General features: G+C 39.6%; 1 protein-coding gene across 4 annotated transcripts; it reads left to right on the forward strand.

Moving 5' to 3' along the window:
* LOC117401355 (polypyrimidine tract-binding protein 1) lies at nucleotides 1-26072 on the forward strand. Of its 4 annotated transcripts, none has more exons than XM_034001965.3 (16): nucleotides 1-108; nucleotides 2364-2417; nucleotides 5003-5033; nucleotides 11680-11752; nucleotides 11835-12007; nucleotides 12407-12553; nucleotides 13362-13520; nucleotides 13769-13879; nucleotides 14239-14440; nucleotides 15936-16013; nucleotides 16409-16551; nucleotides 20715-20748; nucleotides 21956-22048; nucleotides 22395-22611; nucleotides 22746-22823; nucleotides 23166-26072. In XM_034001965.3, exons 1-16 carry the CDS (start codon nucleotides 101-103, stop codon nucleotides 23296-23298), a joined length of 1734 nt encoding a protein of 577 aa, XP_033857856.1. In that variant the 5' UTR covers nucleotides 1-100; the 3' UTR covers nucleotides 23299-26072. The 4 variants fall into 4 exon arrangements, with proteins under 4 accessions (XP_033857856.1, XP_033857855.1, XP_033857857.1 ...); XM_034001964.3 differs by having other exon boundaries at nucleotides 14239-14416; nucleotides 15888-16013; XM_034001966.3 differs by having other exon boundaries at nucleotides 14239-14416.
* The last annotated feature ends 1416 nt before the right edge of the window (nucleotides 26073-27488 follow it).

Raw genomic sequence — 27488 nt, forward strand, 5'->3', positions numbered from 1 at the left:
CAGAGTACGTCTCGGTGTTCTCCGCCATTTTGTAGAGGTATAAGATAACACGGCGAAGCTGATATCTCGCTGCTCTCATCCTGTAGTTCTGTGTTGTGCAATGGACGGGTAAGTAAACTGAGACTAAACGCGCCTAAAACTATTAAAAATAAATAAAGTTACGCGCTACCGAAACATAAAGTGTCGTATTAGAGATAACATTTGTAGAGTTACAAAAGGGGCGGGAACTTAACTTAAAAGCAGTTTTCTGACTGAAAAATTTGGTTAAGCCAACGTCGGGAAAGGAAGAGACACGGGGCGGGGGAGCGAAAAGAGGCGAAACTAGTTTTAAAGTAGCTTGGGCTTTAAAAATGCGTCAGAAACACAGGTTAAAAGTTACAGCGTTCAGAATAACAAACGAAGATGCTTGAATTCCACTGTTGGTGTAAAAAAGACTTTTTGGTAAATATAAATGACGCGCGTGGTTTGGTTACTATGGATGCAGATTAGTTTAACATTGTATGCACTTTAATAGAGTGAAGGTGCTTTTTCTGATGAACGGAAGATTCGGGTTTTTTTCTTAGAAGGAACTACTACGGTGCGGTTTCTTCTGGGATTTACGTCATCAGTTAAAATTATATTAATAATGCTGTTTCATAATCCCTTTTTGATAACAATTATTAATAAAGAAATACCATAAAGTGGACGCTTTACTTTAGATCATCTTGTGTCGTGTAAGTAACTTGCTTTACTCATGCACCGTGCATCAACAAGTTGGTATGGTACCGTGCGCATCACTAAGCAAAATGGTACGTATTGCTGCAGTCGTACCGGGAAGTGAAACATACGCAACCATAGATTAACTTCAGCGTGGTGGTATTAAATTGTTGATTTTTGTCGGTTAAAAAGAATTGGTTCGAGCGCTGGAAAATGTTTCACGAATGCAGTATGCGGTTGTGCAGACAACGTTAAATTACAGGGCATCATTCGTGGAAAAATTCTAGAGGCACCACAAGGCTATTTATTTTTTGTCTCGCTGACTCGCCTGGATTTCGTGAAACAACCTTGAGTAACTGTAGCTAAAACTAACCATGTCACAACTGCAATCCTGCTTTGGTGTTTTGTAGTATGCGGTTTAAACTAGCAAGCGTGTAAAATTCTGTCTTGTTTGAACAGGCCCGCCATAGCATTGTTGTAACTAGATGAAATAACTTAACCCAGTTTAGAATTTAATTTATCTTAATCCCTTCCTCCCGCAATTTTACCACCTAGTCGTCGCCAGCCAGAGATGGAGGTGCGTTAAACTGAAGTGATTGCTTGGATAAACTTTCAATAACAACCCATTGTCAACTAAATATGCTGACTAGTGCTTCTAAGTTGAAATCTCCACTTAAGCCAAATAAATCTGTTTCCTTCTAGACCACGCCTTTCCCTCATTTACGGGGTTGTGATCCTCAATTGTAAGCCCTGGCATGTTGCCCTTGGGCAGAAATCACAAGCATTGCTAGCAAAACAAGCTCTACAGGATTTTGTCTTGGTTTTTTTCCTTCCCGAGTAAGGAGCGAATTTATAGAGAACATGCATTGTGTCAGCATCTGGTCAAACCAAGGTTAAGCTTATGTGGCTTTGTGTAATTTGGAAATTTAGGATGGGATCTCTGCTTGCAGTTCCCAGGGAATGCTTCCTTTAAGGATATTGGAAGGGGGTGTGGGGGTGGATATAATCTACAAACAATTTCTTTTTTAGATTTAGCAGTAGATTGAAAGTAAACCTGCCAGCCCCCCCCCCCCCCCCGTGTTAAATGCATACTTGATCGTTTTATAATATTGGAATTTTGATTTTTTTAAATGGAGACTTTGATAGAAGCCTCTGAACCTTTAACTATTGTTTCATTGCAGAAGTGGGTTTTCTGAAGTAGTTATCAATTGACAGTAAGCTGTATTGTTTGGCAGTAAGCAGTTACCAGGGCCTCACTGTATACAAGGTAGTGTCAAAATAACATGTTAAAGTCATTTTAAAGGAACCAAGCAGAAATCGCTTTTTGTGTTTCAAAGTGAGGACAGACATCACTATGCCTGCTAAATCAACAGTTGGCTTTTACAGTAAGGGAATTCACCCATGACTTAAAACCGTTGTAAAACTGAGGGTTATTAATAAATGTGTTTTTTTTTTTTTTTTTTTTTTGGTAAGTTGTGCATCTGGACAAAGGCCTGTTCTTGTTTAGCACTATCTGAAATGTGTATTCCTGGTATAGTAGTATTTTTGGCGGTTGTTCCCAGACTTCTGTTAATGTAGATGGAAAGAAATGGCCTGGAAAGTGCAGAACCCTTTAATGTAATCATAACTAAATTGTGCTTCTTTTTTTTTTTTTTTTTCTCCTGCAGCCGTCTAGAGACTGATTTGTATCCTATGGGATCCGGTTACGCTGCTGAAATAGAGTAAGTTTGAAGTTTCAGATACATAAATCCGGATAACCATTGTCCCTTTTTTAAGTCCTTTTTTTATATTGTCATGTTTGGGACTTTAGCTACAGTGTAATGGAGGTGTTGGCCCTCTGGTACTCTTATGAATGTATTTTAAGTAGTACAGTGCATTGAGTCAGGCAGTAATATGAACCAGGGGTTTCAGGTGACATGTAATCTGAAGCGTAAGATCTTGCTCTTTGTCTCTGTTACCTAGATGTTTCCACACCTGATAGAGGCATGTTTAGATAATAAATTAAAGTTTTCAAAAGGTGAATTTGAATCCTGAAATGTTGTTCTGAAGCATGTATCTAGTACTTTTTGATTTTTAACCCCTTCATGGAATTAAGATATGCATTTTATTACATTAAATCCAGCCACTATGAATGGTTTATGGCTTTTTCATGAAGTCTGCCAGTCTTGGTATGCTTTTAATCAAGTAGAAAAGTACCCGGTTGTGCCTAATTGGGTTTCAGAAGTAGGTTTGGTGCTGAGCAGGCTGCAAACAGACGTCTATGGACTAATCTGGGGTTTGAGTGCTGATCTGCATGCCAATGTTGAGAATTCAATTAGATGTCGGTCAACTGTAAAACTCTAGATGTTTGAAAATTGAAGCTGATTTTCATGCCCCACCTAATCCCTTCTCCTGATATTAACAAGTACTGTTTAAATAGCCTGGTGGATTCCTCTTTTTAATGCATCAGTTCTCTAAGCAGTGTCCACATTGTCAATTTGCGCATAATCATAACTTGATGGAATGCAGTGCTAGTGTGGTTTATTTAACATTGATGCTAACATTTAATTTGCAAAATAAAATGGGCTGCCAACAGTATATTGAGATTTTGATGCAGAATCATTGGAGCATGCATGATAATGAGGAATCAAGTTTGTAACTGTTTGCTTGGTCAGTAGGGTTTTAGCCAGTTTTTGTAAAATTTAACTACGCCAGTTGGGTTTACTTGATATTTAATTTTGACTTGAGTCACATCTGTTTGTCCATGCTGTAAACTAGCATGACTTAGTTGGGTTTCTGGTAGGATTGCGGAGGAGGGTTTTTGTCTTGAGTTTCCTGTGGGGTGGGGAGTGCATGAGAAACAGGATGCAGAGTGGAAATGACTTGGGATGACTTGCAGGCCACTCTGGAAATGTCAGTTTTATATAGGGGAGGAATGTGAGCTGTTTTTCATAAAGCAACATTTTGGCTTAAGATTGCTCAAATAACAGATGTGTAGCTGCATGATAAATGAGATGCCTGGAATGTGCGTGTTGTGAACAATTCTATTTGTATCTGAAAGAATCATAAAAGGAAAATTGTTCAGGGGGTTAGGCTACCAAATACAAGACAGCCATGTGAGAATAGACTTGTTTTATAGTCTAGGAAACATTCCAATGCTGTCTTGTGTTTATAGTTATACCAGATGTGTTGTACTGTGGCCTCCTCTGCTCCCTGCTTTGATTCAAGTGCTCACACACACCTGTTGTAACATGCAGGTTTCTGGGAGTTTGTATTTCCTGGTTTGGAAAAACTGTGCATGCCCGAACAGCACTAAATCTGTTCTGTACAGCGTGTCAGTTGTGTTCTTCTACGCTTCCAATCAAATGCCTCGTCCTATTTGATAGTTTATCATCGACTTAATGTCAGGTGTGTGTTTTTTTTTCTTTTTTTTTTACTTGAGATGCAGGTAGTATTGTTAAACCTGAAGGTTATAATCTGGTTTGGTGCCACTGTTGACTTTGATGTACACTAAATTAAGTGATTTTGAGAGCATTTAAATAAATGAATAAGTACATTTTGGCAGTCCCTATCTATGTCCTGCTTACTAAAAGTGAGCATCTTCATTGCCTTCGTCGGGGCTTAATCCAGGTGTCAATTGAACTATAAAGACTCTATCTAAAATGCCTCTCTCCCCTTTTAGTCACAATATCAAAGTGACTGTGCAGGTTCCTGCTAGTTTATTAACAGACTGTTTAACTTTATTGAAGTGAGGAAGCTTGACTGCCTGCAGGGCTTACAAAAGGATTGCACGACGGGGATGGAAATGCCTGTAGTAATTAGAGCAGTACTTGCTGGTTTCCGTGTGGTGGAGATTTGCATGCTGGTTATGTTGCAGCTACTATTCCAGTTTTCAAACCTCTTTCTTGGAACTATTTTGCAGCTTCTGAACAAGGCTGTAGTTTATTATACTGCCCTGTGTCCACTGTTAAATAAAATGCAAATTCACAGATCTATACTGAATGTTTTTCCAAGATCACAATGGAAAAGGTGGTCTAAAAAAATCTCTAGTCCTCATTTGTATTCATGTTGGAAGGTTAACGCATAACATTTTTACCCTCCCTTCCAAACCAAATAGTGCAGATTTTTATCTGACGATCATGTGATGCTTTTATTGTGCTGCAGATCTGCTCTGTTTAAGGTGGAAATTCTCTGTCTTCGCTAGTGTGTCAGTCTTTACTAATGCCTACCCCACACATCACTGCAGCCAACTAACTTTTTATTGATTTAATTTACCATCTCATCTTTACTGCTATCTAACCTTACTGTCTTCTTATTCTCTTTACAGCAGTGTCCACGATATTACAGTTGGTACAAAGGTAGGCATTTCTTCATCTGTTTCTTATGCTTTTGGGAACTTTTTATAGTTTAGTGCAAACCTTTTTTTGTTTCAAACACTTCCTGCACTGTTCATCTCTACATATCTGTGGCACTGGCTCTCAAAACACAGCAGATAAGGGTGGGGTTAGAAATGTGATACACGTAGTGCATTACTGAAATAACTGCCAATTTATTGGGAAGGTATATTCATTGCTTAGTTTGATTTATGCTTTTATGCGTTTATGCTTTGCATCAATAGTGAAGCATTTTAATGGACTTCACTGTAAGAAATTGTTGGAGGATTTAGGTCTTGATTGGAACAAAAGGCAGTACTGTTGTGAACTTTGAAGGGCAGAATTGAATCTGCACTGTATTTGAGGGGGTAGCCCCTTGGGCAGTCATCCTCCCCAAATAAGGCCTGTCTCTTTGTTTTACCTCCGGCTCGTGACAGGGTAGATGAATGTCATTGGCGGCTTCATTGGGTTTTTTAGTATTTTGCTATTCTACAAGCAGAACTTGTGACAGGGCTGGTTTGTTAATGAATTGTAGTTTGTTCTTTTAGCCTTGGTGCATCTAAAAATATTTTATGCACTTATTTGTTCTAGATTGGTATTGGTAGTTCCTGTTTTTAACTCTTAAATAAGCTTTTGTATGTAGGTGTTTGCTGGGTTTATACAAAAAAAATGTGAACCATTTAACAGTTATTCTAAGTAGCTAACCAATCAATATCTGAACATTATAGTTTAGGTTATTGTTGGTGTATAAACGTCCTTGAATTGTGCTTTTTAGGTAACAGAAGAATTCAGGGACTGAGCACTGGATACATCCTTATTACTTTCCAGCAGTAACATTTATCCTGAGCCTTATGTCGCCTGGATATAAACTAGAATGTTTTTCTTTAAGATGGTCATGCTGCCAGTTGTACTCTGGCACGCTGCTCTGTTTGTACTTTAAGCTCTCGGGAGACTTTACTGCGCTTTTACAGCTCTCTAATTCCAGCAAACGAACAAAGCAATGGGGCAGTGTACTGTTCCCTAAGGTAGGCCTTTATGGAATGGATATTAAGACACAGTTGACCCTGTGACTGTCTGGTTTCCTGCACTACAGCTTGTTTTGCACAAAAGCCAGGTTATTTCTCTAGACCTTGATTTTTGTTTATCACTTGTGTAGCAGTTTTTAAGCAGTTCCAGACTTTCTGAACTTCTAGTTCCAAAGTCTCTCCTTCATTTTGAAGTAAAACTACCTTTTTACAATAGAAACAGAGTAACACTTTTTTAGGGTATTCCTGTAGAACTTATGGTTGTAAACTTCCCAAATTATGTAACAAAAACTTTGTTTCTTGGCTCCAACTTGTGTTGACTATCTGTTAAACTGAATTGACAAGACTTTGCTTGTGGAGGTGAGATGGGCGCAGCAAGCATGTGATCTAGAAACATAAACATGGCTGTTACCATGGAAACCTTAATTTGTGTGGTTGGGCGTACTGCTGGGAATGCAGAGGATACATTCCTCTGTAGCCCTGAATGCTGTTCAGAAGCTGCCTTTCTGCTGAGGGTTTGCAACAGGATGCAACAGACAGGCTTGCACATGTAGAGCATGCGGTATCTACATCCGCTAACTTCTCTAATTGCTATTGACTGCTGTCGCCTGCTCTAATCGTTAACTGCTCGGTGTCTTTAAAAAGTGAACCACTTATTAATCAGCCAGTTTTCACAGGCCAATTGGAATTGAGCCACCTGGAGTACAGTGATCAAAGCTGCTCTATAAATCAAACTGTGTCTACAGTTCAGAGTTTAATATCCTCTACTAGCAAATATGGAAGAATGGAAAAATGTTTAAATGTGGTCCAGTTTAAAGGGGCTTTGGATTTGAAATATTGCACCATCCTGTATCCCAACCAGGCAAGATATGTTCTGGGAATGTTTAGTAACACCTTGGATAGGACAAAGGGCAGGGACTTGAATAAAATCAACACCAGAATTATTTTTTACATGGGGGAGTTGAAGAGTTAATCATAGTGAGACTGCATGGCTCCTGCCTCCACCTCCCCTCCCCCTTTAGAAGCTGTTTGCCTGAGTGAGGGAGCTTATCGGCGCAGGAAGGGAGTCTCCATTACTGTGCACTGTGTGCTCGTGGCCTTCCTCCCTGGTGTGTTACAAGGTTTATATTCCATTTCCTGAGGGAGTAGTCTCTTGCTATTCACTTTAACAGCCGTGAAAAGCACTGTGGGCTGTAATTAGTGAGGAATGTGATTGCGGCTTTAAGTTGAAGTCAACAGTTTGATGCTTCTAAAATGCTGTTAATGCAAAGTCATTCATCTATGATCATAATGTGTGCCATTAGCATTGAACCTCCATGACTTCAGGTTTTACAGTAAAAACATTTTAAAGTGTTTTATGATTTACTGTGGTGTTTTCTACATATTTGGAGTGAAGGCTTGAAGAATCGGTTAATTGCATTTTTATTTGATTTGTTCCTGTATGTTGACGTAGGGGTTGCTTTTGACTAGCCTAGGTTGTTTTTTTTGCTAATGTAAGGTGTGTTCTCCCTTGTTGAAAGAAACCTTCTAAACCTGATTCCTTTGTTCTCCTGGCCCATTCAGACCCATTGTATGCTTATCCTATTAGTTTGTTGTGGGTGTAGCTTTCATGAACCACTGTAGCAACACCATGGTTTCACTGTAAAATGACCCTTGAAGCAGTAGACTTGGCAACGATTGGATATTCTAACCAGGCGTGGCACAGGTTAATCCTCCAGACCTGCTGGAAATATGTTGCTGCCTTTGTGTTGCCCATGCAAGCTGTATTTAAATAGGGGGAGGTGGGATGGGATAGGTTAAACTGTAAATAGATCTGATCATTTACCTTTCTGTTGAAGACAGCCCTGTAAAAACAAGGCAGTCTCTTGAGATATAATGGGTGACGACGTGATGAATGGGACCTATTCATGGTATGCAAATAGTCCCAGCCCCCTTTCAACAGACATGTACACAGCCTGTGTTGGGCCTGTTGAGGGTGTTGATTTTTTTTTTTTTGGAAGTGATGGGGAGTGGGCGGGTATGAAAGGTGGGAGAATGGCCCCCTGCTGAACACTCTCCAGGGGGAAAGGCTTCATTTTTGTGTACAAATGTAATTTTTAAAAATTAAATTGCCTGACTTTCTTTTGACATTGCTAATAAATGTTTAGTGTTTGGGAGCAGGAGTGCTTTTGTTTGAGACAAGACTTTGACCCCTATATAGTTTCTACCCTTGACATAAATGAGTGGACCTGGCTTCTTGGTTAATGTGTACAGAGGATCTATTGGCTGCAGCTATAAACAATCCTAATAAACTTCATCAAGTGGAGCACTATACTGACTGACTTGGGGGTGGGTATGGATCTCGGCCACGAATTTAAATCCAGTGTCTCTTTTTGGAAGAGAGCTAGGAAATTGTCTAGCAAAGCTTCCTAATTTGAACAAAGCTTTGGCAAATGTGTGCATAATTTATGTACAAAAATCAGGACCTGTAATCGCCATTTAGTTGACCAAGCTTAATTGTGAAGGATTAATGTTGCATTTTGCCTTTAAGGATGATCCACATAGCCAGAGTTCGTGGTATAGAGTTCCCTCGCTTCAACTTGCTGTAATTTTCCTTCGGGTAACCTGTAGCTATTTGCACGCAGAATGAATCCTTCCTCTGTCGGGAGAGCAAGGCGAGGCCTGGGCTGTGTGCCACGGTTAACTCAGCACCTGAACTTTCAGGGTGGAGTTGCCTTGGCGAGGGAGGGAGTGACAAAGGGCTGTTGCCGTGGCAATATCTCCCTTCCAGCAATGCATTGTCAATATTTATGACCTTTTAGCTTCTGCACTTAGGAAGGATACCTTTTACAAACCCCAGCCCTGAAGCCAATTAAAGTCTCAAGCTTGTTGAATAAGCTATTAAAGCCATTTATTTGGAGTTAGCGCTTGCATATTTGAATTAGCAAATGAAGCAATACCTGTACACTTAAATATTTTGCACACAATAAATAAATAATGCTGCAGCCATATGCGGTTGACTGTGACTGCAAAGCACTATACAATCTCTTAAGTGGTGTGTGATAGGGCTGTAAGTGTTCCTTCTTTTTAGAAACTGCAAGCCCTGGCTAAGTTGCTTTGGAGGTTTATGGCAAAGAAGGGGTTTTGTGTTCTCATGTACGGAGGGAGACAAAGCCAGCTCTGTGTGCCCTCGGTCTGTCCTGATTAATAACCCTGCAAAATTGAGACCACTTCAGAGCCACATGCTGGAGCCCAGATGACTTCTCTGCTTGTGCAGAGGAAACGCTTGATGGTCTGTGGTGCTTTTGTGATCTGGGATGTCTGTTCACTCAAAAGAAACTGTCTCTTGTCAAGGGACCCACCACACTCTCTCACTACATATGGTTTCCATTGGGCACTGAATTGTGGGGGGAGGAACATCCTTGCACTGAAGTAATGGATTCCCATGCATTTTAAAAGCAACACTCAATTGAACAAGATGATTGCTTTTTGTCCTCTGGAGGAGTGTGTTCTAAACGCCCTAAACTTTGCCATAGTTAAGGGATGATAAGGTACAAGTGTTGAGGCATGAACTGGCTAATACAAGCTGGTGTAGTGTTCAGTGTGTGTTGAGGGTTGTTGCATGTTGAAACTGCTGTTGAATCGAGTTGCTGAGCGCTGTTTGTACTTTTAAGGTGTTGCTTGCCACATTAGTTTGTGTTAATGCATTACAAATTGTTTGTATTGTACGGGGGGTGGGGGGGGGGGTGTGTTACTCCACTGTTTGTTTATAATTGTCTTTATCCAAACTTAAATTTAGATGATGTTTTGTAGAGTCTAATTGCTCATCCTATATGAACCCCCTCTAACCATCCCTCATTCCTCCTGACTGCCGACCCAGAAAATGATAAACTGTTTTCCTTTGATGTTGGAATTCCCCCTCCTAAAGCCTCATTAAATAGCCAGGCCTGCTTTGTGGGGGAGGTGATCTGTGACTCTTCGAGGGAGGAGAATTCTTTATTCATTGTGGGGCGGCTGCAAAGGTGTGCTTATGTGCAGTCATCAGAAGTGCATTGGAGGAATTCTCTTATCAGCAGACACAAATGCCAGTGTAGTGTCTAACTTTTTTAAAGTATTGCTTGGGTTTTGTTACAGATTCACACTGATGTTTACAAAATATTTTGCTAATGGAAGTGTACGGCTCAGAAACATGATTTCTCTGAATGATCAAATTGCTGCAGAACGCTAGTTCGGGAAAGTGTTTTTGCACATAGGTGCATAGACTTGTATTTCAAATTTGCAATCTTGGCATCCTCTGTCAATTCAGATTTATGGAAGCTTCAAATAATGTAAGTATTGAGCAAAACCTGTGGCTCCTAAAATGGAGTTTGTCATGTTAAGGGGGTGGGTGTATAGAGAGCAGCTAGGTAGCTACTGGTTAGATGACATGTGTAAGAGTCATTGTGGGTGGAGGCTTACTGCTTCAAGGCATGTCCAGAGTTGCTTGGCATAGTGACTGCTCAGCTGCAGGATTGTTTTGCCTACAAAATACAGTGCAGAGTCTACTCAGGTGAGCTCACCTGTCGGGGGCTCCATCAGAAGTTAGAAGCCTTGCAGGTGCTGCTGTGTAAACACCCCTCCCTTATAAAAATGAAATGCAAAAACGTTGGCGTGCTAACTTCAAAATGAGGTGCTGCAGGTGGGCAGTGAGGCTGTGAAAATCCTGTGTCTCATCCTTTCTCACAGAAACTCTTCACACTGCCAATGTTGGCTCTTGAATAGAGACCCTCATTGTGAAAGCCCTTGTTCCCAGTAACCTGAGAGGCTGAGCAGGACCAGGGCTGTCTGAGCTTCTCCTGTCAGCTGGGAGATTGGGATACGCCTGCCCTGCTGAGAGACTCAATATGCCACATTAGCTACAGCCACTGAAAGTTTTTTTTGTATCTTTTCCAGTCTGTTATAAATGGTTGTTACAAACATCTTTCAAAATAGATCCCAAACAGTAGGGTCATTAATGTGGTGTTGTGCAATCATTCTTGTGGCAAGTTGTCCCTTCTCTCAGGTTTGTTTTCTAATCAAGCAAGAACATTTTAGAAAAATCTCTTAAATGAGGTCAGCTTGTTTAATGTGCTTGCATGAACTCCACAACATCCCCTTCTGAGATGCACACTTAATAATTGATGAATCCCTGAATAGGTAGCTGTCATGAAAGCTGTACAGTGACCGGCTGATACTGGAGCCATATCACTGAGATCAAAGCTTGTTATCTTGGTATTGTTTTTCAAGGGAGATAGTGTTGTCTTTTGTTGCTTGGGTAGAGGTGGGGTGGGGGGTTCTGCATGTAGAAGTGGTTGTTCATGATCTGCAATGTACCTCAGTGAGGCAATGCTAGTGAGCCCCAGGGTAGTAAGTATATCTGTCCATATTTTAATTAAAAAAAAAAAAAAAAAAAGTTTAAGTACACAAATGCTGGTTTGCCTTAAACTGATTTACTTCTAAAATACCCACCAGGTAAAACCGAGCAGATTGTCTAAACATCAGATGAGTTGTACAGTTATTGGATTGGCAAAAGGTTGCTTATGACCACTGTTAAGGTCTTTTTGATTCGTGTACCCAAATAACACTTTTTTTCTTTTTTTTTTTTGTAGCGGGGATCTGACGAACTTTTTTCCTCTTGCGTCCCTAACGGACCCTATATCATGAGCAATTCGGCTGCAGCAGGTCAGTAAAGACGGCTATGATTGTTTTTTAAAATAAAACAAGAACCATGCATGAATGCTAATCCTTCCATTTCATTCATCAGCCAATGGCAACGACAGTAAGAAGTTTAAAGGAGACCACAGAAGTCCTGGGGTTCCCTCGCGTGTGATTCACGTGCGCAAACTTCCCAACGACGTCAATGAAGCCGAGGTCATTTCACTGGGACTGCCCTTTGGTAAAGTCACCAACCTGCTCATGCTCAAAGGAAAGAACCAGGTACTTGAAATGTAGACGCATCTGTGTGAAGACAATTTTCAGCTGTTTAAAAACAAGGCATGTGGTTGTTACTTGAATTCAGGTTTTTCTGTGAAATCACCCAGCTATCTGCCTGTAACAAAGTACTTCTAGGCTGCTGTGATTACTACTGATTCAGAGTAAGGATGCAAGTTGGAGTTGAGTTTTAAATGTTCATTTCTATTTGTGTTGCCATTATACATGTGGTGTGTGTTGGATGTTTTTTTTTTTTTTTTTTTTTCTGTTGAGTAAGCTTTTTATATTTTCTTGGACCCCCATTGTCGCCACAGTCGGTTGTAAGTGGCAAATCTCCTGAGTAGAACTGCAGCTCATGTGAAGTCTATATCCAGCACTCATGTTAAGTCTTCTCTGCTGCAACAGGCTTTCCTAGAAATGAACACAGAGGAAGCAGCACAAACGATGGTCAGTTACTACTCTTCAGTGACCCCTGTCCTGAGGAATCACCCCATTTTCATCCAGTACTCCAACCACAAGGAACTCAAGACAGACAATTCTCCTAATCAGGCGGTGAGTTCGTGCATTTATTGTAGATCAGAAACCTTGAGCCAAGAAAGGTCAGGGGTTCCCAAAAAACTTTTTCTTTCATGCTGAACTTTTTTAGAGATCTTGCACCTCTTTGTTTTGTGGGTGGGGTTTTTTTTTAGAACGGAGTACAAGTAGGTTAAGCGACTTGCTCAGGGTCACGGTGAGTCAGTGGCTGAGCAGGGATTGAATTGGGAACTTCCTGGTAACAAGCCCCTTTCTTTAACCACTGGACCACCAAGCCTACCTATATCATGTATCTGTAATCCTCTAGCTTCCACCCTGTCTTCCACTTCCTTGTTGGTGTGAAAAAAATGTTGGTGTGAAAGGTTTGTTGGCCCAGCCCATGTTATGTTGCAATACAGTCTTATACAGTGCTTGTTTTAATCCTCTGTACCTTGCCTGCCCTGTCACAAACACTGTTTCTTAGGCAACCACATACCATTGCAGCCATGGATACACAGCAGAGTGCTCTGTTTAATCTGTAAGGCTAGTTGCAGTTTGAGAATTAAAGCAGCAAATGGTGCATTTAAACTGACTGTGCTGTGTAAATATTGTTTGTGTATAGAGGGATAAGTTCTCTGTTTTGAATCATGTACACTTGTATGCACAAATGCTGTTGACAATGGGTACATGTGTGAAATGTTTTGTGGCTATACTGAATTTTTTTCTCTCAAATGAGACGATGCAAAATTCAGAACCCCTCATTAGTCTAGTCCTATTGTACAAAGGTTTATTTAGCTTTACTGCTGAATCAAGTATTGAATGGAGTTCCCCTAAATTCCCTCCCTAGAGAGCACAAGCAGCCCTGCAGGCTGTGAACGCTGTCCAGACTGGGAATGTAGCGATGCAAGGCACTGTGGACACTGCTGGATTGGGCAGTCAGAGCCCCGTCCTGCGCATCATTGTAGAGAACCTCTTCTACCCTGTAACGCTGGACGTCCTGCACCAGGTATGTTTAACCCAGATCCAGAAGGCAGATACGTAATCGTAAAACTTAAAGAAACCAAGTGGAGGAGATGGATTGAATACATAGGCCAAAATGTTTTGTGCATGACATCCATTGGGCTACAGTTGCTAAATAGCAACATTTTGACTAGGAGTTGCTCTTCATACATTTTCAGAACAATTAAAACCTGAGGAAAAGGCTTGCTCTAACACACACACTCTCTTTCTCCCCCCCCCCCCCCCTCCACACAGATTTTCTCCAAGTTTGGCACAGTGTTGAAGATAATCACATTTACCAAAAACAACCAGTTTCAGGCTCTGCTTCAGTATGCAGATCCCTTGGCAGCTCAGCATGCTAAACTGGTAAGTGGCGCCCTCTGCCTGTAGACAGCTTGCTCCACAGGTTCCTTGCAAACAGAAACAACTTGGCTTGCAATAGGGATGATAAGGTTAATGGAAAATTGAAGGCAAGTGCTGGCCTTATTGACAAAAGTGAAAAGATAAACCGTTGAAATTGATCTCAAATATAACTGACACAGCTGCCCTGCTAATGTATAATATTTTGTACATAAACATACAACAGTTTGACAAACATTCAGAACTTTTCAGAGTTTTAACTTTTCAGTTTCTGTTGTGGGCATGGGAGTTACTGGAATAAGTAGTTGGTTGCCCTCTGTAGTGGCTGGTTGTTTCCCTGTATAATGTGTTATGTATTCTTGTAGTCTCTGGATGGACAGAACATCTACAATGCTTGCTGCACTCTGCGCATTGACTTCTCCAAGCTGACCAGCCTGAATGTGAAATACAATAACGACAAGAGCCGTGACTACACCCGGCCTGACCTCCCGACTGGGGATAGCCATCCCTCCATCGACCATCAGAGCATGGCGGCCGCCTTTGGTAAGGAAGCCTGTTTCAGACTAGGTAAATGTCTCTCTGCTCCTCCTGTCCTTCACTTCCACTGGAGAGCTGGCTTGTACAGTATAGCTAGGGCATGAACTTCTTGATTTTTATTTTTCCAAATCTCGACCTCCCTTTTTTTAAATGTTAATTGGTAGTTAAGCTTTCTCTGCATTCTAAAAAAAGAGAACTACTAAGACTGGGAGATTTTAAATGATGGACTTGCTGTTGGTGTACACTAAACGAGTGAAAATAACTAAAGCACAATGATAAACTAGGTGACTGCAGTAATGAAATGTAATTCGGATCAGCGATGAACAATTAACATAATTTGTCATGTCCGTTTTGAAATACAAATGAAGGAAGGAAAAAACAATTGATGTTTTGTAATTGACAGCTTTTAATGAGTTTAATTGGATAACAGAGTCGGCCAAAAGTTTAAAGGGGCGTCGTGGTCAAAAATAAAACCTGAAAACTTCAAGCCCTACGTATAGAATAGGACCTCTCTGCAATCACCTGTCACTACTTAATCCTAGCAGAGCTCTGGGTTTAATTAGCGAGTCACCAGGCTGATTGAATGTTTTAATTACTTTTTATGCTGGCTTGGACTTTGCATTCACTCAATGCAGGTACCTAGTTTCCCCTGGAAATTGTTTTCTATTCTGCTTCACCCTGTCCTATGTGCAGGTTGGCTTAATTTTCCATTCTGACTAAGCAAGGTGTTTTTCCCTATTGTGTACATTCTAACAAACTTGCCTAGCTGGATGAGAAACATTCATTTTAAGCTTCCTTCCCTTTAATTTATTGGGGTGGGGGGGTACAGGTACGGGTAGGCAGTGATTTTCTGTAAGACTTCATCTGCAATGACACTCAAGTTTTGCACACTGGAGATTGCAGGAAATTAAATCCTGCCAGAAGAATCACTGATTTCCAATGTGTAAAGCAAATGCTAGAGCCTCCCTCAATAGTGCTACCTGTTTTAAATTGACATGACCGGAATAAGAGTACAGTTCTTGTAAGAATACAATATTCAGTCTATTTCACTGATTTGATAATTCACTGATTTGGCTACTTCACGGTTAGGGCATTTTGACTGCATTGACAGAAGTACTATATTGTACTAATATAAAGACCCTTCACTAATTCCCTCTTTTTTTTTTTTGTACAATTCATTTTTTCTGGTGTGCAAGTCAGATGGTCAAATAGTGATCACGTGAATTGCTGATCCTGTTTTGAAAGTAGATGACTGAAACTAGGGCTTGAGAGCTTGGGGGATCAATTATTTCTAGTTTTTGCTCAGCCACTGACCTTATACCTGAGCCTCTTGGTGCAAATCACTTCACCTCCTTGATCCTTAACTCCCAAATCCACTACCAAACAGAAGTGACTTCTCAGGTCAGTTGTGATGTAATATAGCCTAAATAAACTTAACTTTAAAATAAAAAAGCGTGTTTGTATTTGGATTCTCTAGCACATGCTTCTCCCCGCTGGCCTGATGTTGGCTGCTTCTTTCCTGCAGGTGCCCCTGGTCTAATCTCAGCCTCCCCCTATGGAGCTGCTGGGTTCCCATCTGCCTTTGCCATTCAACAGGCTGCAGGTCAGTAACACCCCAGCATGGAGCTCTGTCTCTGTATTCAATTACGCATGTTCTGAGATCCATTACTATTGTGTTGCATTTACACTCCTTCCATTCTGCTGTCCCTGCATGCATCTCTGTTTTATGATGTATGGCTTTTCCAGTACTGGGGTTCTGTTTGTATTGCTGGTTTTAGAATCCCAGTAGAAAGTCCTCTAGGTTTCTGTCTTTTCAGTGCAAACTTGTGATGAAACAATTCAGTACATGCTAGGATCTTGGAACTGGATTTAATTCAAAAGTTGCACCAAACTCTGTTTCTGTACTGATTTTATTTTCATTTCTTGAATCTTCGATCCTCTGTGTTTCGGTAGCCTGATTTACGCTAACGCTGCGTCTTACTTGTGTTGGTTTTCCAGGCATGTCGATGCAGGGTGTCCCCGGGGCGCTGGCCTCTCTGGGTATCCCTGGTGCTGCTGCTGCTGCTGCTGCTGGAAGAATGGGCTTCCCTGGCCTCGCCTCGGGTCACTCAGTCCTGCTGGTCAGCAATCTGAACCCTGAGGTTAGTACTGTTCCTCATTGCACTGGAATGGAAGGGTGGCAGGGCAAAGCAATATGCTTCGCTCAAATAACATTGCGCTTACTCCTTGTACGTTTTAATCCATGTAGTATGAAACTGCCGCCTTACAAAAGGCCCTGGCCTTCATCTTCTATTGAAGATCCAGTAATGTTAGTGCCAGCCCCTTGTGGAAATCTAGTCCCCACTGACAACACTCTATTACAAGCATTTTTCCCTTTTCAGTGTGTTTAACCAGTTCATGTGTTTTCCTTCACAAAGGCTTCCTAAAGGGTTTTCCCCTCTTGTGTTTCTTTGCCACCTAAATGTCAAATCATTCCTTTTAATATTCCCAAAATTCCTGTTTTTGGGGATTCTTTACAAAAAAAAAAAAACTTAATTTGAAAGTGGTTGAGGGGTTCAAATCGCACAGAATCCCATTGGCAGTATTTGGGTATCGGGGCCCCTGGTGGCTGGCTGTTTATATTAAGTAACTTCCATGTCCGTTGTCCTGACCTACCCTGTTTATTTTTTTAACTTTACTACATTAGATGTATTCTTAAAACATGAAGCCATGCTAGAATATCCTTGACATCTTTAATAGAGTAGGTTAACTTATTTTATAGACTTCATTGTAATCACTGCATCCAGTGATTTTTAGTGTGGCTCTGCTTCCTACATACACTACAGCTGCTTCTGGTCCGGATACATTTGAATAACTTCTAGCCAAGAACTAACATAGTCCAGTCCTATTTTTTTTTTATATATATTTTTTTCATGCTTTTTGTAATATTGCATTTTAGTCTTACTCAAGTTTATAAAGAGACAATATTGCTTCAACTATTTTCCTCTTCACTATAAGCGCATGATACTGAATGTGAGACTGGGATGTTATGTACGATGTGGTCACAATAGAATGGCATTGGAACACCTGGGGGAATGGAACTGGGGAGATTAGTGATGGGACGGTATAAAATTGGCACGTTATGATAACGGTTAAATAAAACACCGTGGTAACCTTAATATCCCGGTATACAGTACATCATGCAAGTTATAAAATAAAGGCTTAAATGAAGACTAATGTAAATTACTGTAATTCACAAAAATAAAACCAACAAATCACACTTCCTTTCATGGAATGATTTAAACATTTGGTATTTAGTATTTTACTTTGCCAAATAACTTGGTACGTTTCTTTTTTAAAGAATCAATTAAAAAAAAAAAAAAAAAACTAAAGTTGTACACACTCAGTGTTATACTACAACAGTATTAAGATATATTTCCTCAAAATGACGTGGTGCTGTAGTTTGTTAAAACATTAACGTATAAAATTAAATAAATACTTAGTTTAGCTGATGGTAAATAGAATTGGAAATGATCAGTCTTACTGCTTAAAACACAAACATGTACCACAGGTTAAGAGCAGTGATTAGTTGTTAATTGTTTCAACCGGATAAATAAAATATGTATAGCAAAAAATAATGTATTTTAATACTAAAACGTGTTGGATTTATAGCTACACGTCACGACATTGCACAAGTAAGCTTCGATGATTGATTATTACACATGTGGAGTTTGTAAAAAATATTTCTTCACTTAGCTAAGAAAATTGGAATACTGTTATAACTTGTTTAACCCTTTGCGGTCCATTGTCGGACCTGGTCCAACATTGCAATTATTCCTATCAGGTCCATTGTCGGACCCTGTCCGACATCATTATAGAAACGCAAAAAACGGGTTTTAGTCGTTTTTTCTCCGGAAAAAGTCGGGAAAACCATTCAATGGCCGAGTGGGAACGACAGGAGCCGAGACAAGTCGAAAAAAAAAAAAAGGCGTATCTCATGAATAGTCATACATGGCCCTGGTGTCAAATAACAGGGCGGTCATAAGTAAACAAGCTGCCTGATAGCGAGTCCCCGCACAGAGAACACGGACATTTGCAGAGCTTTTTTGAGATGTTATAGTAATAAAATAATGACTTGGATCGCATTATTGGAGTTTGGTGATAAAACGAGTGATCAGGAGATGATTGCTCGGTATGTACGACTATAATATTATTATTATTATTATTATTATTATTATTATTATTATTATTATTATTATTATTATTTATTTCTTACATAGGTGAAAGCTATAGCGAACGAAAGGGTGGGGCATGGCTGGAGATGCCTAGTGAGTGCTTTGTTGATATGCAGGGCCATTTAAACCCGTTTGACTGTGAAAAAAAATACTTTTAAACAGTGCGTCTAAAATTAACTGCGCGTGTGAAAATAAATTAGACCTGGCGTGCCTGACACGCATTTAATAAATGGACCGCAAAGGGTTAAACAAAACTACGTTAATAAGTAAGCTATCCTGCTGCAGTCGCGTGTCTGTGCTCATTTTTAATTGAGACATTGGTCATGTTCTTAGATTTCCGCAGTTCTGTACAGTGCTGCACAGAAATCTGTGCAGATTCTGCATAGCCCAGCGCAGCTTTGAAATGTTACTGCGGGAGGCTGGCTGCGGCTGTGAACCAAAGGGGCGATGCAGAGATCATGAGTGACCTGTTCATCGTAATGCAAGTAACTACTAAAACTACTGCTGCCACCTTGTTAGCATAGGCGAATGACATTTTATCATTATACAATGAAGCGGTGAACAGCCTTGTCAATGTTGTTTTAAATAAATAAATAAATAAATAAATAAATAATTTAAACAAACGTAATGTATTAAATCTGTGAGTGATGTATAATTTTACAATAGTTAATGTTAATCAATTACATTTATCTGACTGATAATCCAGACAAAATACGTTAAATGTGTGCTGCGCTGCAAGGTTTGGAGAAGGCGTTTCTAAAAGTAGCGTGTGATGTCAGAAAGACAGCAGCCAAGAGCAGCCGGTGCTGGGTAACAGAACGCAGTGATTGAAACGTGTGTTCTGTGTCGTTGACAGTTTCCTTCAAAACCATTATCAAAATACAGCATCAGTTCACAAAAAGATCTTCCTCAGACACTTTGCTAAGGGTGCAAGTACCATCGCTTGATTCAGAAGAAGAGTGTTTGCAGTTGAGAATGCATTAACCGGTGTATAAAGGAATTACGATAATTGCGGTGTAGAATAAAAGGAATGGTGTTAATACCGTAATGTACCCAAACCGGTATACCGACCCATCCCTAGGGGAGATGTTAGGAATCTTGCACATTTTCAAAAACTATGCCACATGTTTTCTCGCAGTGAATTTGTTAAAGCATTGGTTGTAGAGGGCTCTGTTGAGAGGGGAGGGGGGACTTGAATGTTTGTAACAAGTGCTCCAAAATTAGTATATTAGTGTAGTATGAAAACAGCTATGATTTTAGCTGACTAACCTCAGCTTTATATTTCCCCTTCACACCCGTTACAGCACTTTTTTGCTCCAAATGTTTGTCCGAAGTATATTAATGCTGAAGACCCCATAAATGCCAGTACCACTTTAGTTAACCTACAGGGTGAGCATGCAAACCACTCTTTCAAATGGTGCTATATTGGGTAGCAGTTTTCGTAAACTGAAATGAAATGTGCACACCAGTCTTAGTAATACTTCTAAAAAAGCAATATTGTCTCTTAGCTTTTCTGTGTATCATGTTAAACTACTATTTCATTTCCCCTTTTTATTTAAATGTGTTCCTGCTAGGTTTGAGTTATAACCAGTAATTAAAACTATTAATGACAGATAATAATAATAATCATATGCAAGATGGAACACAACATATTTCTTTGTGTATACTGACCTGTTTTTTTTACTTCCTTTTTTCTTGTTTCTCTCCCCATTCCCCTCTCCCCGTTTTTGTTTTGTTTGTTTTTATTTTAATTCCTTGACCTGGAAACTCTTTGCCCACTGACTGCACGTCCCATTTATCCCTGCCCATCCCATCTGCTTCCTATTGTTTGCAAACAATACAACAACAAATACACAACACACAATTTGTTCTTTTTGGATACGAACCTCCACCAAAAAACAAATGGAACAAAACTCCCCACCAACTGTCCTCTCCCAAATATTAACCTTGACACTTCATGTCCTTGACACCACCGTTCTCACCATTTCCTGTGGATCTGGCTCGCTGTGGATGATATGTTCAACCTCCACTCTCCTGCCTCCGATCTTTTCCTGTCCCTTCTTCCTGCCTTGCTCTGCTGTCCTATAAAGAGAGTTGCGCCCCAATGCCTCTTTATTCTTTTCGGTATGTTATCATTAGCATCTTTTTATTATCCTTTTTTAAAATTTATTTTTTCATCTTGTATAGCTTTGAGTGCTTTTCAGTTTGGTTGTGTGTGGATCATTTTTTATTTTAATCATTGTGTGTGTTTTTTATTTTATATATAAAAGCTGCAGCATTCTCAATTTGCTTTTACCTAGTACTGTTTTATTACATTTTTTTTTTTTAGCTTGATGCCTATAATGCTGCTTTTCTGTTTGAGTCATTAAAATCCACGTACACACTTATTTGAGGCTACAACCTGTCTGCATTCCTATTTGTGTTTTTAAAAAAGTGCATAAAGATAAATTCTTCCCCCAAACGACAGTTTTTTAAAATTCTAATGCCAAAATACATGTGAAATCCATCCTTGTATTTTGTTCAAAAATCTTCAAAATGAGATGCTGCATCTTTTAGCCACTCCTTGGTTTTCCCCATTTAAGATCAATTTTTTTTTTCTTAAACTTGGATTTCAATAGAAATATGCATGTTTTTGTTTTGATTTGCTTTTGCATGCATTTTTAATTTAGGCTTGAACAACTAAATTGATTCTCAACCAGAACACTACGGTTAGACTTGGCTTGTATGCATTTTATTTAAATAGTCCCATAAATCCGAATGTTTCTGGTGCTTAGTCAAGATTTAAATAAACTTGGTGACTGGTTTCCCTTTCAAGTATCTTATGTGAAACTAGTCCTTTTTTTTTTTTTTCTTAAACCTCAACTAATATTTGCCAAGGCCACACTGTCTGCTTTCATTGATAAGTGTCTCGGGAGTTAAGTTACCAAGGTACCTCTTTTCCCCTTGTGTACGTTAAAGTACTTGTATTTGTTTCTAATGTTCCATTGCTGCTGTGCTGTAAAATGTAGGAATTTCCATGTGCTGGATTGCAAAATGAGGCATAGCAAGTTCTTACTGAGGTCAAGTTTTTAAATAAAGGGAGAGTTTCTGTTCAAAGGCAGGAGATAGCTTGCTGTTTTTAACATGAGAAAAATTACAAGTCTCTCTCTTCTTTTTATAAAGAATTTTAAATGACAGATATGGTCCTTGCATGAAAATGTCAAACTGAAAAGCCTCTCTGATTTTGAAAACCTGACCACAGTTGGAAAGTTTAAAATGCAGTTTTTGTGTAGTTTTCCTTTCGTATTCCACCTCTGAGTGTTCTGACAAAGCCCAATTTGTTTATTTTAAGGTGTGTATGGCGATGTGATCAGAGTGAAGATCCTGTTCAACAAGAAAGAGAATGCCTTGGTACAGATGGCAGATTCCAATCAGGCTCAGCTGGGTATGTTGAAAGCACAAACAATATGGAAATATCTTCTGCCCGGAATCATGGCTAAACCCAGATATCGGCATGTTATCTATGCTAAAATGGGGATGTAACCAGTTGAAAAATACTGGCCTGTAACCTTTTGTGTTTTTGTTTTTGAGTCTGACTTTGTGAATGCAGTGGTACAAAGCTGTCTTTTCTTTTTCCTGGAATGAAAACATCTTCTGCACCTCAGATGCTGTAGCCATCGATGGGTATATGACTAAGGGTTTTCATGGTGGAGGTTTAACATGGGAGGTGAACTAGACAGATGGCACCAATTTAGATAACTTGTGTAACCTGTGTAATCCTTGTCCTGTAGCAATGAGCCACATGAACGGGCAGAAGCTGCACGGGAAGGCGATCAGGGTGACCCTGTCTAAACACCAGACAGTGCAGCTGCCTAGGGAGGGCCAGGAGGACCAGGGGCTCACCAAGGACTTCAGTAATTCTCCCCTCCACCGCTTCAAGAAGCCAGGCTCCAAGAACTTCCAGAACATCTTCCCTCCCTCTGCCACCCTCCACCTCTCAAACATCCCGTAAGTGCAAGCCAGTATTGTTACTCCTTTAGGTTGTGTAGTTTTAAACCTAAGTTTAGTTTTTAACTTGTAGCAGATTTTTGGTGCTAATCTATTTTCCCCCCACTTTTTTTTATTTATTTTTTTTTCCCCAGACCTTCTGTGGTTGAAGATGATCTTAGGGTTCTGTTTATGAGCTGTGGGGCAGCCGTCAAAGCATTCAAGTTCTTCCAGTAAGATTATTTCTTGTATTCTAACAAGCACGTGTCAAGTCACTGGGTCTGAATAGGACACTTTCATGGAATATTAGCAGTATATATAACCACTGCTGGTAGAAGGAACTGTTTATTACAATAAAATTGACTCCTTTACTCTGTTTGACACATGTTTAACATCCTGCACAGCACATTAATAGAGGTATTATTGTTTAATGTTTACAAACAGTAGCTGAACCATATATTTTAAATAAGTTTCATGTGCAGTAGTAAACATTTGTGTGGGTGGGGTGTGTGTGTGTTTTTTTTTTTTTGTTTGTTTTTTTTAAAACACTTCCTTAATTTTGTTTTGAATTTCAGGAAAGACCGTAAAATGGCGCTGATCCAGATGGGCTCTGTGGAGGAGGCGATCCAGAGCTTGATTGAGTTTCATAATCATGACCTGGGGGAGAACCACCACCTGAGGGTCTCCTTCTCCAAATCCACCATCTAGAGGAGCAGGCAGGGCAAGAGGAAGCGCCGTCGCCTATAGACTTCAACTCCTCAACCCGATAACAATCCACGAGACTCACTTCCATCATTCCTTATTCATATATATGAATATAAAAAATATATATATATAAATGTATGTATAAAATGCCACTTTGAACCTAGAGACCAGAAAAACGCAAACCAGAGATTTTATTTGGGTTTTAAGAATCTGTTTTAGCTTTTATTTTTTTTTATTTTTTTTTGAGTAGCTGAGAATTATTCATTTGTTTTGTTTTTTCTCCCCATTTGTGATCTGTAAACAATGCTACGCCTAGTATATACTTGGTGTCTATGGAACATTCCCGTTCATTTTTTTTTTTTTTTTTAAATGTACTCCTGATGCCTTTTGGGGACCCATACCACTGTGTAGTTTGTACAGTACTCAACTTCAAACGTCCATGCTGCCTAGAAGAAAGTCCTGTGCCTTATTTTCTGAAGATGCTGTTTTAGTGGCTAAAGAAATTTTAATTTTTTTTTTTTTTTTTTACCCCCAGTACTTGTGTGGATTTCTTTAGAGGGGGGTGTTTAATTGAAAATTGCAGAGAAAGGCCTGACGGAATATTTCTGTTTTGACTTTGGCTTCTAAGAACTCTCTGCCATGTTTTTGTGTTTTGCATTTCGATGTAGAGGAGACTGATACTGAGCTGCTGTAAACTTTAGCAGCTGTAACAGGAGAGGGATGGTTTGAAAAGCACAGAGGGCACTGGAGTGCAGTGGAAGGTTCACATCATTGGCAAGTCTGTAGCGCTTGTGTACATAATTTTTTTTTTTTTTTTTTTTGGACTGATCAGCTTCCCAAGTGTGCATTTAATTTTTTCCAAATTGCCATTTTATACTGGGACTTTCAGTTTTATATCTAAATATGTGATTACTGAATTTATTTACTGTCTTATTACTGTGTAGCCCTAGGTAAACAGAAATCTTATTCCATGTACTCTTTGCCTTAAAGTTATGCAAAATAGTTTTTTTTTATTAATGCTAACCTTGTGTAGATTTTCATAAGATATATATTCATCATTCTTACACTTTCTGTTTTTTAAAGAGGGTTGCTGTTTAGTTTTCCTATCAGTGGTGACTAGTTGTATTTGTGCCTTTCTGCATCATTAACCTGAAATGTACCCATTGAAGCACAGAGCAGGACCTGTGATGGTAGAGTGGTGGCATGCTGACTTTTAACTGGCTTTCAAAGTGCACCTAATATTCTCAGTCATTGTCCTGTTGCCACCAAAGGTCCAGGTTTCTTTCAACCTGGTCCATTTAAATGTTGAACAGTTTTGTCATTAGCAGCTAGTACAGGAGATCTAGATGAACTTTGCTTATTTGGCAGGTCTTGGAGGTGCATTCAGCAGCACAAAGATTAAGGTCTTTCAAACACTGCTGAAATTCTGTGGCTGTTAATTGGGCATTTCTTACTTCAGGGTTATATAGCAAATATGTCTTAAGACAGACAAGTTTTCCTTTAAGCTTCTTTGATGTCTAAGTGGTAACAAGCACACGGTTTAGTGGGTACAACTGAATTTTTGCAGAGTAGTGTAACTTCTCCTAAGCCTTTATTTTCCTTTAAACTTAATCTGGGGGGAAAACCATGTTTTATCTTAACTTTGTAAAATGGTTCAAAGCAATAACATGGTTTAGAATTTCTCCTTATAAATACAATTCAGGGTTATTACAGCATATCTAGGACCAAAGGTTTTATTGTGCTTTTTTTCTGTTTTTGACATGAAACTTATTCTTTTTGTACTGGTGGTTTGGCTAGTCTCAATAGCCCCTATAAAATATTGTGGCTTATAAACCTGGTTGCATAAATTGGCATACAGGATTGTCGAGGACAATAGTTGAAAGCTGTATCTTGAAGTAGATAAAGCAGACGCAACCTCTTCCTCCTTTTTTAAAAAAAAGTGTATTGCAGGATCTTATCCAGATCTGGTGCAATGTACAGTAATTGTTTTAATAGCCTTAATTTTGTTTGGTATTTGGGACCAGAGCAAATATCCTAGACTATGCAGCTTTATTATCCCAATGTGCATTTGCAGCGTTCCTGGTTGGTTAACTTAAATTAGTGGAAGGAGGATTGCACAGCTTGTGTCCTCACCTGTGCTGTTTTGCATCAGAATCAATCAGTTTTCTCTGGAGACTTTTCCCCCTCATTTCAGTTAAGATTCACCGGTGGTTTTTAGTTAACTCCCATATCTGCCTTAATGGCATCTATTTTATAGGTCCTTAAGTTGCCGTTTCACAGAATGCTGGGAAAATCTCCAGAGATCTATGGTTCAAAGGGTGGGGGGGTGGGGGGGGGGGTAAATGCAAGCCTTAACATAAAGAAATGTAAATGATGCCCATTCCATGTTCAAGATGTGTCTGGCTGCAAAGTGTTTTGGGTTTGGGTTTGGGTTTGGGTTTGGGGGGGGGGGGTTGTTAACAGGAAAGAAAAAAGGTGTAAATATTCATGCTTTTTTTTGTACCAGGTAAATGGAAGCAATACAGGTTTTATATGGATCAAACAAATGTATATTTTGATAGCAACTATGACAAAAGGTTTTTCAGACAATTCTAGAACTGTTGAAGAAAAACCATTTAAAAGTTTGTAACACAAAAAACAAAAAGAGAATTAAAATATTTTCTAAAAGTTTGTATCCTCTTACTGCATTTTTTAACCCATTGTTGTGTAGCAGTTGATTTATGGTTAGTACCTTCTGGATCTTGTGCCTTCAATAAATTTCTTTCTTTTACTCCCTCTTTCATCTCCTGTGCCTGCCTTTTTTTCCCCCCCTCATGTTTTCATTCACTTTAGCAGCTAAAAGGTTGGATTCTGTGTTCTGAGTCCTTGCTTGGCAACTAAAATCTTCTTTTCCACTTCGAGCGTCAGTTTTGCACAGTGGAATCCTGACTGCCATCCTTTTCCTTTCCCATTACTCAAATGTTGTGTTAACCCCTGTGCCTTGGACATAATGGAGGCACCCATGCTTGCCTCTTTAGAGAGCTGCTCTAATTTGACTCCTACAGCCATAGATGCCAAAATACTTGGTGGTCCTTTTGTCAATTGGAACAAAAACGCCAGACCCATTGAAAGACTTTTGGTCAATGTTTCTCACCAAATGTATTACATTTCTTCAGTTGCAATATGCATGCTGGAAACACAGGTAGATTGGCAACAGTATTTATGTACTACCATGTTAAAATAAGAGCTAAAATATTGGAATACTGAAGCGTCCAAAGAGACATAAAATGTAACATGACATGATACAAAGTCTTCAACACACTTAAGAGACAAGTCCAACTGAACTTGCTTCTGAAACCTCTTCCTTGTCATTGATGTGTTCATTGCAAAGCAGACGTCTGCTCCAATTAGTTCACAGATGAAGGCTGTGCAATGTTTTGTCTACACACGACACATAGGCCATGACACCAGTAGTCACAAGGCATACCTGTAAACCTGTTGCTCTGTCATAGAATGATTGAACCTTTGGCGTCTAATCATTTGTAAATGGGAGTGTCCAGCTTTAATTCATTGCATGCAACAGCTCCAAACCTGGCACTTACCACGTCATCCTACAGAACCCACAGTCAAAAAAAAGAATTCATTTTAGATCTTGGTGCTGTCAATCAAATCCGAGCAAAATTCAAAGAGCATAATGACTTACACAACCGACTTCCTGAAACTCCCTATTGTGTCATAAAAATATTATGTGAAGTACAAGCTGCAGAAATAACAATTTAAAGGGAACGGTGGCCATTTTTAATTTTGGTGGCCATCTTTGATGGGGGGGGGGAAGAGATTATGTACGATCCTTCAACAGTGTTGGTAAAAAAGATGAGCGGACAGCATAACTGAAGTCCATTCTCACATGTCGCAAGAAAACAACCCAAAATAATGGGAGAAGTTATCGGGTGGAAAAGCCACTTTCATTTCTATGTGTTTTTTTTTTATTTATTTATCTTGATAAGAACTCCATGATTTCTTGTGTAAAGTTTGAGTGGTGGAGTTGAGCCAGAACATGGTTCTCGTACTGTTTTCTACAGGCAGCTCAGACATCGTTCTGCCATTGACACACAAATACCTAACGTAAAGCGTTCTGACAAGATGGAGAAAGGCACTTTGTGCCAATACTTGTAGAAATTAGATAAATGCATTACCTATTATAAGTGTTACTA

Source organism: Acipenser ruthenus, chromosome 47, assembly GCF_902713425.1.
Source record: "Acipenser ruthenus chromosome 47, fAciRut3.2 maternal haplotype, whole genome shotgun sequence".
In the NCBI taxonomy this organism is placed as follows: domain Eukaryota; kingdom Metazoa; phylum Chordata; class Actinopteri; order Acipenseriformes; family Acipenseridae; genus Acipenser; species Acipenser ruthenus.

Bases quoted from the DNA above. Each gene is read 5' to 3' on its own strand.
- LOC117401355 (XM_034001964.3), top strand. The intron at 11,753-11,834 runs GTCAGTAAAGAC...TTCATTCATCAG, and splicing joins GAGCAATTCGGCTGCAGCAG to CCAATGGCAACGACAGTAAG. The intron at 16,552-20,714 runs GTTAGTACTGTT...TGTCCTATAAAG, and splicing joins TCAGCAATCTGAACCCTGAG to AGAGTTGCGCCCCAATGCCT.